Source organism: Nerophis ophidion, linkage group LG03, assembly GCF_033978795.1.
Source record: "Nerophis ophidion isolate RoL-2023_Sa linkage group LG03, RoL_Noph_v1.0, whole genome shotgun sequence".
NCBI lineage: Eukaryota > Metazoa > Chordata > Actinopteri > Syngnathiformes > Syngnathidae > Nerophis > Nerophis ophidion.
The window spans coordinates 53145466-53159311 of NC_084613.1; the positions used below are offsets into that span (position 1 = coordinate 53145466).

Below are 13846 nucleotides of genomic sequence, written 5' to 3' on the forward strand. Positions count from 1 at the left end.
TTACTTGTCATATTTCGAGCCTTTCCTAACAGTTGGATGAATATCCACTCCTAATTTTTGAAGCTCTTAATAGTTCACAAAGTTATCCATTTTTTTATGACTCTGCAGGGTCACCAGCATACACACACTGAAGCTAAGGGTCATAACGTGAACCTATGGTACTGTTGTATAAATGATCCGGATCAGGTCCAAAATCTAATTAGTTGTTTCTTCTTCCATTTTGGACATTACATGAAAGTTTAAAAAAAAAAAAACGCCCCAAACTTTTTTAGGTATGATTTGGGCTGCAACAGTTAATTGATTAATTAAATTTGAAATAAATGGGGACGGCGTGACGCGGTTGGGAGAGTGGCCGTGCCAACAACCTGACGGTTCCTGGTTCGATCCCCACCTTCTACCAACCTAGTCACATCTGTTGTGTACTTGAGCAAGACACTTCACCCTTGCTCCTGATGGTCCGTGGTTAGGGCCTTGCATGGCAGTTCCTGCCATCAGTGTGTGAATGGGTGAATGTGGAAATAGTGTCAAAGCGCTTTGAGAACCTTTAAGGTAGAAAAGCGCTATACAAGTACAACCCATTTACCATTTAAATGTTGATTTATATTTTATTGCTTTGATTAATCGTTTAAAGAGTGTAACTAATAAAACATTCATACAATTTGGACCGCACAATGTGCCTTTAACTTTAAATACGCAGACAGAGTTGTTGCAGGTCCGCTGCAATAGAGCGCACATGACAGCAGTGGTGCCTGTGTGCCGTGAGCTGTGAGTTGGGGATTTTTTTATTATTATTAATGCACATATGGGCAGCAAGGTGGGAGGAGGGGTTAGTGCGTCCGCCTCACAATACAAAGGTCCTGGGTTCGATCCTGCGCTCGGGATCTTTCTGTGTGGAGTTTGCATGTCCTTCCCCTGACTGTGTGGGTTCCATCCGGGCACTCCGGCTTCCTCCCACCTCCAAAGACATGCAACTGGGGATAGGTTGATTGGCAACACTAAATTGGCCCTAGTGTGTGAATGTGAGTGTGAATGTTGTCTGTCCATCTGTGTTGGCCCTGTGACGAGGTGGTGACTTGTCCAGGGTGTACGCCGCCTTCAGGCCAGATGTAGCTGAAATAGGCTCCAGCGTCCCCCACGACCCCGTAGGGAATAAGCGGTAGAAAATGGATGGACAATGCACACATGTTAAAAGTGAAATGTTAATGTTTTGAATGTGGGTTTAAACAAATACACATAGATCCTTGGAAATGTGTTTTAAATGACTGCTCAATTAATTAAATAATCTAATCGATACATTACTACCTCTAACTTACTAATAGACAAACTAATGGCAACAATTACATAACCCCCGGCGGAGTTAATAATCCATATTAACCTATTGACGATATATTCAGTATTTAGCACTGCAGTGAAATTTCATGAGTCAAATGATATCTTCCCCTAAATCAATAATTGAGTGTAGATTAAGGGTTCTTGCATGCATTTAATCTTTACATCACTGTTCTGGATGTGTCCCTTGATTAAGTTACCACATGGTCGCAGCAACGACTGCATATGTAGAGGAACAAGCTGTACCACTGCCTTAGTAATTAGAGACAAACAGAAAGAGAACGCATCATGCAAGCTAGAGAAGGCAAGATTACCCCCCTACTATGCATCAGGTCTGATGTCTGTGCCACAATTTTTTACTCACAGATCGGGTTGTACATTTACTTAAGTGAGCTGATTACGGCTCTCATGTCCACTCTTCTGCAAAGCAGCTTTCATTAGTCACCCTCGCTCGCTGTGTCCCTCTCTCCCTCGTTCCCCTGTCATGTATTTAGCCTTCTGATGATTCTACACTATCTTGCCTTTTGTTTTATTCTTGAAAGTTGCTCATCTAATGTAATCCATTTGTCTAACTTGGATAGAGGGCAGCGGAAGGAAGTATTGCAAAAGAGGCATGTGTCAGAGTTGGAGAAGAGCGCCTCCAGCTGGAGTCAATATTTGCTCTAGGAATCTCAATAACAGGCCTGCAGTCATCTGCATCTCTGATAATGGACGGCCATATGGCTCTGTTGACCCACGCTGTGCTGAGGTTCTCTGTCTCTCCTCATCTTTCCTCCCCCTCCATTTGTTGGCTTCATTTAAACTTGTCTCATTTCTTTTCATTTACTCCTTTCTTTGCGTGTATTTGTCTTCCACTCATCGCCCAACTGGGCACATTGTTCACACTTTCACAAACATAATTTCCCTTTTTAGTCATCTATAAAACCCTCCAAACGACCCACCAAACAGAGCTGTGACCCAGGTTGCCATGGCAGCAGAGCCTGGGATGCCCTCTTTGTCCAACACTGTTTCCAGCTTGTGACAGAAAGCAGTGACATGACTAAGAAGACCTATGAAGAGCATTGGAGGGTTTTTACATGGTATTGAGTTCTTTATGGATTGGATGCACCAATAATTATGCCACTTTTAAAAAAACATAATTTCACTCTCAATATTTTACCTTATAGACATTGTTTTGCTCACAGGGTCAACAATAATTAAACCTATGAACCATTTTTGTATTTTACCCCTGCCTTTGTCGTCACTTGTCCGCTACCCTCTGTCCGTCCTGTGAGCATCTTGGCCATCATACCTGCTGGAGTGCCCCGGCTCAGCTGCCCGTCAACCCCACTTCGCTATGGTTTCCTCTAAGCCATTGGTCATGGCCGCGTTGGCCCCCGCTGTGGCGGCATGTGCCCACTGCAGGCCTCCTGCCCAGCCACCGTCTCGTCCTATCTATCTAACCCAGGCCGAATCTTCTCAGTCTGGTCCAACCTATCTCCGCTCAACCTGGTTCATCTTTGGCGTTAGCTGCCGCCCTGCACCGCTCCACGCTGGGCTGTCATAATGGAATGAGGGGGAAGGTTGTTGAACTGTATGTTTTTCACTGAGAATGTGATTGTAATGGGTCGTCAATAGCAGCAAACAGACTGCAGTGATGATAACGAGTTATTGTCACACATGGATGGTTGTGTACTGAAAGTGCCATCACAGAGACCTTTTTACTTCAGTAGTCTTCTTTAGCATATTTTTACCAAGCCCCTGCTTCCATTCCACAACAGACTTGGCACGCTGCATCTTCCGTAATGACATGATAATGGCTGTCAGACTGTTTTCTACCGTCACCCACAGCCATTTTGCAGGCCTATTTATTTATTTGGACTTTCCTTCCCATTTCCATTACGGCCCTCCATCCTGCATGCTGGCTGCCCAGGCTCCAGTTGGTGCTTGTCACTCTGAATTTCAAATGGCTTCAATTTTCCCCCTGATGACACAGGGAAGTGGCGGGCAGCGTATCAGGCGAGGTGGTTGTAGACGTGTTGCCTACAGCAGGAGTTCTATTAAAGAGGGGGAGAGGAGATTGTTAAGAGCATCACACCCAATTGTGATGTACTCTTTATTTTTTACTACAATTTTAGAGGCAGTGTGCACATTTTGGGCAATGTGGCATGACTGATGGGTCCATATTTGGTTTTGTTGTTTTCTTTTTTTTCCCCTGGTTTTCTTTTTTGGTTCACTTTCTTCTGCCTGATAGAACTACCCCTGGAAAATTGTCACTTTAGGAATAAATTATCCTAAATTAGCGCGGGTATTGCTACTAGTATCATCTAATGTTATTTACGAGCAACATCAGTACTAGTGATACTGAGTGAGCCCCATGTGCATGCGCAAGCACACATCAACATAAAGCCTTCCCTGCAAGAATTTTCTGGGTTTCTTTGGTTATTGTTGTGGACTACAAAATGTCCCTCCAGGAATTCGTGATTGCTCGATCGCGCCAATTGATGCAAATTCAGCCAGTCCCTGTGAATTATGCACAGGCTTGCAACTTTGTCTGATGCCCACAACTTCCCCGCACATTTAGGCCAATAAGCGTTGTTTACGCCAATCAAATTTAGTTTCTTCTGTAGACAAAGCAGGAAAGAAAATGATATCAATATAATATCAAGTCTTTCGTGGTCAAATGGCGCCATTGTCATCCTCCCGCGTAGGTTAGAATTATTATTGGTTCCTGTTTACGGCGCTAAGCCCTCTGGGTAATGAAGTATATAAAACTTAGCAATACGCCAACTTCTTCACTTGCTAGATTTCATGTATATATATATATATATATATATATATATATATATATATATATATATATATATATATATATATATATATATATATATATATTTATATATATTTAACATTCATATGTTCTGCGTATGACAATTAAAGGGGAACATTATCACAATTTCAAAAGGGTTAAAAACAATAAAAATCAGTTCCCAGTGGCTTGTTGTATTTTTTGAAGTTTTTTTCAAAATTTTACCGGTCCCAGAATATCCCTAAATTAAGCTTTAAAGTGCCTTATTTCCGCTATCTTCGAAACGACTATCCATTTCCCTGTGACGTCATACAGGGCTGCCAATACAAACAACAAAGCGGTTACCACAGCAAGATATAGCGACATTAGCTCGGATTCAGACTCGGATTTCAGCGTCTTAAGCGATTCAACAGATTACGCATGTATTGAAACAGATGGTCGGAGTATGGAGGCACATAGCGAAAACAAAATTGACGAAGAAATTGAAGCTGTAGAGCGAATAGCTATTGACGCTATTCGGCCACCGTGGGTGTACCTAATAAAGTGGCCCATAGCATGGCTGCCTTATTAGCATCCCCGGTAAAATGTGCAGACCAAACGATCAGGACTTTCACATCTTGTGACACTGGAGCAACTTAAATCCATCGATTAATAAATGTTTGTTTTGCATTAAATGTGGTTATCTAGTTTCAAATGTACATACAGCTAGCGTAAATAGCATGTTAGCATCGATTAGCATAGCATGTTAGCATCGATTAGCTGGTAGTCATGCCTTGACCAAATATGTCTGATTAGCACATAAGTCAACAACATCAACAAAATTCACCTTTGTGATTTCGTTGACTTAATCGTTGCAAATGGATCTGCAGGTTATCCATACAGCTCTGTGCCATGTCTGTCTTAGCATCGCCGGTCAAATGTGAAGACACTCTGGTACATTCAATGGGGGTCTGGCGGCAGATTTCTTGCCAGTAGTGCAACTTGAATCCCTCCCTGTTAGTGTTGTTACACCCTCCGACAACACACCGACGAGGCATGATGTCTCCAAGGTTCCAAAAAATAGTCGAAAAAACGGAAAATAACAGAGCTGAGACCCGGTGTTTGTAATGTGAAAATGAATATGGCGGGTGTATTACCTCGGTGACGTCACGTTCTGACGTTATCGCTAAAAGACCAATAAACAGAAAGGCGTTTAATTTGCCAGAATTCACCCATTTAGAGTTCGGAAATCGGTTAAAAAAATACATGGTCTTTTTTCTGCAACATCAAGGTATATATTGACGCTTGCATAGGTTTGGTGATAATGTTCCCCTTTAAGAACATATCATTTGCAATGCTGACCTAGCAAAGAGGCGGCATTTACATGTTAGAGATGTTGAAGTGTGATGATAATCTATAATTATCTCTCATTTACCAACAAAAAATAGCCCTATAGATTGCTCTAAACAATTCACCAATGTTCTTAACGTACAGAGGTAATTGTGTTGGACCATAAATTAATATTTAAGATGGACAATCGTTTTCCAAGTGTAAAACATAAATGGAGAATGTCTGCAACCTGTTGACGACAGAGCAGCAACCTTCTGACCAGCAAGCATGTAGACAATTACAGCATGATAAACTTCATGTAGATTCTGTAAATTGAAATTCAAAGCATTCTGTATTATGGGAGGGACTGAACAATGGGAAATTTCAGCTTTAACACACTCCATGTTCAATGCACAGTACCTACTCATCTCCAAGCTCCTTTGCTGTAACACAAACACACATCATAACAGGAGCTTCCTCTCTTACAGAACCTTGCAATATTATTATACTTCACAATCTCCACTGCAGCGGACAGTTTTTTTCTGCCCTCTGTCTCCTCCTGGATGGCCAACAGCCACATTCCAAGCAGTAAATACAGGGGAAACCCTCCGTCATTGTTGGATGTGTTCAATGCGGCTTGGCTTTTGCAGTTTACCACTGCTTGAGTGCAATTGAGCCGAACCAGCAGAAAGAAAACTGCAAAACGTGACATGCAGCAGATATGAAGATGCTTTATTTTCGCAACAGAATGCAGTAATTTTCACAAGTAGGATTTGGAAATGGGGTGAAAGGGTTTTAGGTAATTTATTTTCTAATTATATGGTTTCTAGTAGGGCATTTTAAGGATTGCCTCAGAAAATATAGATAGGAATTGCATGCTTTACTGTTGACTGTTTTGCTGTTTTTGTGCTACCTAGTGTTCTATCCCTTAACAAGAGTTAACCAGCTACGAAGAAAGGGCGCTCTACTTGGAGGCCATTGTCCAGAATCACAGAGAGGTCATGACATTTGAAGACTTTGCCTCGCAGGTGTTCTCTCCCTCCCCAGGCTATACAACAAGTGGGACAGGTGAGGAATTACTTTCTTCCTTTCTATCTATCGCCATTATATCCCCTCTTTTCCCCCGTCATATATATTTTTCCTTCATGTTAATTTCTTACCGCTCGTCTTAAACGAGCACACCTATTGTCATCATCTCTCTGTATTTGCCTTTCTTTGTCCACCTTTACTGCTGCAAAAGGCTTTGTTCTCTACTGACTTCAAACACATTTCTCAAACCACTTTGGGCCTGATTTACTAAGATCTAAATAACACAGTGTGTGCAAACAATACAATGGCGTGCACTTTTAGGGCCGTGTTGTGGATGAGCTATTAATGGGTGTGAGCAAATAAAACGTCTTATTTAAATGAGGATTTATCGGGTACTATATATGGCGTCACCACGGAGACGATCGATCATTTCCTGTCATCAGGCTCCTACCTTTCACGTTTTGTTATGTTTTTAAACAAGTGACAGACATGTACCACTTCTCATGGGCATTTCAGAAGCAGTCATTCATTGATACCACTTTTCTTCAGTGCACTCTTGGGAGCCGGCTGTGGCACTGAATGCAACTGTGAAGAATAAAAATGCATATACCAAGAAGTGGTTTTCACATAGAAAATATGTCAATAATTAGGTATGTACCTTATAATATATCGATAGACCGATTTATATTCCTTAAATTCAAGTATATATATCTCTGCTCAGAAAGTATGCCTTCCAGCTGATAGGTATCGATCTAAGTTTTTCTTTTAAAAGGGAATCGATCGATTTTATCGATACTAGATAAGGGAAACACTGGATTTAATAATGGCAGACTTTAGATGAAGATTAATACTTAAAAAATAAGGATGTTCAACATTAAGTCTATTTCCCCATCTGTGACATTATTAAAAAAAAGGCTGACAGCTACAATGGTAAAGAAAGGTTATATCAAAAGTAAACTTGACTAAACTATATCATTAATTACAACAAAAAAACTTTCAACTATAGCACAATTGCAAAATCCATAACAAAGACAAACAAAACAACACAAAAAGATAAAGCTACAACACAACAACATCAAGCCGCAATACAACTTTAACCACAGAAGACACGACCAACACAATAGAAGTGACAGCAGGGCAGGTTATGGCGATGTACCGACTTTCGGTACACAACATGAAGCAACTAACAGACAAGGAAAAGTAACTTCGTCAGAAACAAATAGAAGACAAGGTTGAATGAGGCAATAGAAATTAAGAAGCGAGGGGCCAACACCATCAACAGGGATGCGGGCGCGATACATGCTCCAGCTCATCTCATCTGGGACGCTGTCCTTCATCGACGACGCCAGGGTGGAGTACAGATACCATGTCGGGGGCACTTGATTTACAATTTTTGCCTGACTTTATTCAAATAGGATGAAAATGCATTGTTGTTTACTTGTTTGTATCTATAATTCATTTATACATACAAAACCCAAAACCAGTGAAGTCGGCACATTGTGAATATCGTAAATAAAAACAAAATACAATGATTTGCAAATCCTTTTCAACCTATATTCAATTGAATAGACTGCAAAAACAAGATACATAATGTTTGAACTTGAAAACTTTATTTTTTGCAAATATTAGCTCATTTGGAATTTGATGACTGCAACATGTTTCAAAAAAGCTGGCACAAGTGGCAAAAAAGACTGAGAAAGTTAAGGAATGCTTATCACTTTTTTTGGAACATCCCACGGGTGAACAGGCTAATTGGAAACAGGTGGGTGCCATGATTGGGTATAAAAGCAGCTTTCATGAATTGCTCGGTCATTCACAAACAAGGATGGGGCGAGGTTTACCACTTTGTGAACAAATGCATGAGCAAATTGATTAAGAACCACATTCCTCAACCAGCTATTGCAAGGAATTTGGGGATTTCACCATCGACGGTCCGTAATATCATCAAAAGGTTCAGAGAAAGATCCTTCAGGCGGTACTGCTTGAAAAACCGACATCACTGTGTCAGGGATATCACCACACGGGCTGAGGAACACTTCAGAAAATCACTGTTAATAACTACAGTTTGTCGCTAAATTTGTATGTGCAAGTTAAAACTCTACTATGCAAAGCGAAAGCTATTTATCAACAACACCCAGAAACGCCACTGGCTTCACTGGGCCCCAGCTCATCTAAGATGGACAGATGCAAAGTGAAGAAGTGTTCTATGGTCTAACGAGTCCAAATTTCAGATTGTTTTTGGAAACTGTTGACATCGTGTCTTCCGGAACAAAGAGGAAAAGAAACATCCGGACTGTTCTACGCGCATAGTTCAAAAGCCAGCATCTGTGATGGTATTAGGCTGTATTAGTGCCCAATGCATGGGTAACTTACACATCTGTGAAGGCACCATTGATGCTGAAAAGTATATACAGGTTTTGGAGCAACATATATTGTCATCCAAGAGACGTTATCATGGACGCCCATGCTTATTTCAGCAAAACAATGCCAAGCCACGTGTTACACCAGCGTGGCTTCGTAGTAAAAGAGTGCGGGTACTAGACTGGCCTGCTTGTAGTCCAGACTTGTATCTCATTGAAAATGTATGGCGCAATATGAAGCCTAAAAAACTACAATGGAGACCCCCAACTGTTGAACAACTAAAGCTGTACATCAAGCAAGAATGGGAAAGAATTCCTCCTGAAAAGCTTCAAAAATTGGTCCCCTCAGTTCCCAAACATTTAGTGAGTGTTGTTAAAAGGAAAGGCCATGTAACACAGTGGTAAAAATCCTCCTGTGCTAACTTTTTTGCAGTGTCTTGCTGCCTTTAAATTCTAAGTTAATGATTATTTGCAAAAAAAATAATAGGTTTCTCAGTTTAAACATTAAATATCTTGTCTTTGCAGTCTATTCAATTGAGTATAAGTTGAAAGGGATTTGCAAATCATTGTATTCTGTTTTTATTTGCTATTTACAGAATGTGCCACTTCACTGGTTTTGGCTTTGTAATTCCCTTCTCAAAAATAACAGGAATATTGGAAACTACACTTGCTGTGTCCAGTATCCAGTATGTATTTCACAGTCACACTGGTTGACTTTTTTTTGCTAAAAAGTTACTGAATTGATTTCGACCCACAAAATTGTTTCAAATCTTATTGTTCTAAAAAAATAGATTGTGCCTGAATCACATCAGCAGCCACAAATATCAAATCGAATCATTGTTAAAACAAAATGTTTCACCCCTATTACTAATATGTTGTATATAAAAAATAAAACGTTAAACAATACATATTAGCAGACTCAAAAAATGTATCAATTGATTTTGTTTTAATCAACCCCCTAAAGGGGAACTGCTCTTTTTTTAAATGTTGCCTATCGTTCACAATCATTATTGAAAGAGAAGGTGATGTATTGGATTTTTAAAAAAATGCATTTTAAATATTGAATGAATGCTTGTGGGAGTCGCTCTATTCTGCTTGAAAAAAAAACTTTAAAAATATCCAAACACCTCCATTTAGGTGTAATATACATGTTAAAAAGTTAAAGTACCAATGATTGTCACACACACACTAGGTGTGGCGAAATTATTCTCTGCATTTGACCCATCACCCTTGATCACCCCCTGGGAGGTGAGGGGAGCAGTGGGAAGCAGCGGTGCCGTGCCCGGGAATCATTTATGGTGATTTAACCCCCAATTCCACCCCTTAATGCTCAGGGGCCAAGCAGGTCCCATTTTTATAGTCTTTGGTATGACTCGGCCGGGATTTGAACTCACAACCTACCGATCTCAGGGCGGACACTCTAACCACTAGGCCACTGAGTAGGTTGTAAGTATACATGTAATGTAGTAACAAGAACATGAATAATAATTCATATTTATGTATTTTTATCATATTAAGCATCCACGGTTTATTCATTTCAAAATCGCATTACACCATTTGCTTTTTTTATACATAATAAAACATCACTTACTGTGCAAGGTCTGCTGTCATTCGCATGCCGACTGATAGAATTTTGTTATATTCCCATTTTAGATGAACAGTGACTCAGAATCCTCACGAGGAAAAGGAGGGGGGTCATACCAAGCCTCTTTTTGTGTCGTTCTCGCTATTTGCCGGTCTCAATTGGCTGTCAAAGTGTACCAACTTGTCAGAATACCTACTCATTATTTTACTAGCCAGGTGAGAGGCATGATTTATGATATAGAATAAAGTTTGACGAGCAAGGAAACAAGGAAGCAGCTCATCCGTCGATCATGTCAACATTAGCACACTCACTGGTGATAGTGGTGCCTCGATTAATAGTTTGTCTGCGTTAGCGCTTATAATAACAATATCATTGATACTTGGTTAATATTCAAGTGACGAAATGTAAATGGAGTATTGTTTTTGGATGGTTTTTCATTGGGTTTTATTGGCGAAATAAAGGACCTCCAACTGGCACTGCTGTTATTCACGTTTATTTACGAGTTCGAATGCATTAAATAAAAATGATCCATTCTCATGTCTTTCATAATGGTTGTGAAGGATAGGCAAAATTCTGAAAAATGTGCAGTTACCCTTTATGCCACCCAACTGCTATAAAATTATAAATTGCTGAATAGACAATATCTGAAATTTTTATTTTTGACAGTCCAAAATGTTGACAAGCACATTTAGGACAGAAGTACTGCGCAGTTGCCTTCTTTCTCACATCATGGCCGTGTGTCTGTTTGCACGGACTGTACTTTTCAGACATGCTAATTAAAGACGCAAAGTAGTGCTTGCAACTGAGTGTTATTCTTGGTAAACCAAACTGCTTGTGCAGGAAAATGATATTTGCACCTTATCTTCCTAGTATTTTGGCCGTTCTGATAATGAGCAAATATTCTGCTTCATCATGAATTAAAGACAGACACCCTAAACCTAAATTGATTGTGCTGCTTATTTTGCTCACTAAAGAGAGACAGTACCCTGTGCACACATTTAGTGTTTGTTATAAAGTTTGCACATCATTTATTACATAGAAACCTTTAGTAGGTCAAGACCAGCATGTTTCTGTATGTGCGTTTGTGTGTCACCATGAGATCATTCACCAACACTTAAGGGATCCATCCGGCAAACAGCAGCTCGCAGATGTCATCACAGGACTCTTATCACATCATGATGAATAGAATCCAAAGCGTGCCTTATCTTGTTCTTCCTACTTGTACCGGCGCTGATCGATCCACAGCTTCACCAAAATCAATACATGATTGCACTTTTCTCCTCCACTAGATCTCAATGTACTTTCTGGAGGGAGACAAGTGTATAAAGCACGGCATAGACACTGATGTTTTGAAATCTGTAAGTAAAAACAAAATTGAGAGACAGCAGCTGAGGTATTTAAATGCAATGAAACCAGCAAATAAATGGTCAAATGCATCACAACACTGCACGCCCATGCCTCTACCTATGCCTCTAGTCATCTCTTTCATTGTCAGCACCTAACTCGATTAAAGAACTGTAATAGAGCTAGACAGGGAGATATAGATTAATCTGTTAATAGAAGTTGTAGACCGTTTTCACTCTTGCTTGGTGGTTTAACATGATTAACAGTAGGGGGCAAAGGCTGTAGTCACCATCACAGCTGTGGAAACTCGTTCAGTCCGGTAATTTATATTTCACCCCAATCTGATGTTCCATAATTGACAAATATTAAGAGCTTTTTAAATGTGCCTCTGACCCCAATAAAATTGTTATAACGCGCTCTGATGTTAACCATACCTGACGTATCAAAGGAATGTAGTAGGAAATCATATGAAAGGTGCTATATGTAGTTCTGAAATAGTGCCACTTCCCACGAACATAAGTGCAAAACCCCAACAACAACATACAGTGGATCCTCGATATACAAACTTAATCGGTTCTCAAACAGGGTTTGAAAATAGAAAAGTTTGCATATTGTTTCAAATTTCTCCATAAGAAACAAGGTAAACAAGGGCTGTCTTCGACTGAAGATTTTCATAGTTGGTCTAATTCGTTATATTTTGCCCATCGTTGATTATCAGACGTTCACCGGTCACTAAGTGTCAGTCTCTTCACATTGATTTGCTCTATTACATTCACATAAATCTTCCAAAGTTCATTAAAGGTACTTATAAAAGAATACAGTCTTTCATTAAAGTGAAAAAATAAACATCTCATTTGCAAATGTTTTCACTAACAAAAAAAGCTAAACCACAGTCTGTGAGGTCCTTGGCACTGACGTGCAGTGCCAAGAAGACATTAAACTTGACTAAATAGAGGAAGTAAAAGTCATAACAAAGTTTTAATATGTGAACATGCAGAAGGATATTACCTTTGCAAAAGCAGAGCGCCACTTCCTAGGTGAGGCGGCCCATCTGTTTGTCTAATTTTCAGACAATCAGCCCGACCGGGATTTCAAATGCTCAGAGGCACCCGATCGCACAAGCTGATATTGAAGACATGACGTCACACAAGGAATAGGTGACTGCTCTGACGGAGGCGGAAGAGACAACCGAAACTAAGATTTATCTCATAATTTCTAAAAACTATTTGTCGACAGACAGGAATCTTTTTCTAAAACTAAAAGAAAACATTTTAAACGCAATGATTTTTTTCCTCCCAACACACACCTAATGTATGCGGGAGCAGGTGGTTAAAATCAGACGATTTGACTTTGAGGTTGGTAGTTGAATCAGACCCATCCGTCTCGAAACTTTGACTATTTGAAAAAAGCTCAAAAGTAAACATAAATAATGGTTTCCAGCCTCGACAGGTCTATATTTTAGTAAGTGTGTATTCTTTGAACAGAATATAAAGTGCTATACAGTATTGCTTATCAAACGAACGTCACAAAGGGGGTAATGTATCACTTTATTAGGTTTCTATTTAACAACAAAATCAACAACCATTGCTGGCTGAACTGTTGTCGTATGCCGCCGTCCTACACACTCACACAAACACTGTCACTGGCCCTCTGATGCTCTCAGTTTGAAATCACAAAACTCCTTAACTTTAACAGCCAAGTCAAAACATTAATTTATAATACAAAATAAAATCCACTTTATCTAGTCGGTTAATATTCTTGGTGTGCAGCGAAAGAGACATGTATGGGGGGGAGGCAGTGTCGACAATGCTGTGGACACTTCCTGAATGATTGAAATCACACATTGTTTTTCCATTGCTTTTCTTTCGACTCATTGAGCAAGCAAAACCATAAAAACGCTTAAAACATTTAAAAAGCACACAAAGTAGCTCCTAGCACAGTAGCTAACAATATCACAATGTCTGTGCCGCCAGACACAAAATGGCTGCACCTCAAGGCACACAATGGGTGGATGAAACGTTGGTAGACTGAGACAAGCGTTTGTTCTGTCTGTGGTTGGTTGATTCAAACACTTGAGGGGTTCACAAATGGAGGTTCTCCTCT

At 40.0% G+C, this 13846-nt stretch overlaps 1 protein-coding gene across 7 annotated transcripts in view; it reads left to right on the forward strand.

Moving 5' to 3' along the window:
- The window catches only part of ralgapa2 (Ral GTPase activating protein catalytic subunit alpha 2), a 298534-nt gene that overhangs the window by 265014 nt on the left and 19674 nt on the right, over positions 1 to 13846 (forward strand). For all 7 annotated transcript variants that reach the window (XM_061895568.1, XM_061895569.1, XM_061895573.1 and 4 more), the window contains one exon: positions 6372 to 6493. In XM_061895568.1, coding sequence (XP_061751552.1) covers positions 6372 to 6493 — 122 coding nt within the window. The remainder of the gene's footprint in view (positions 1 to 6371; positions 6494 to 13846) is intronic.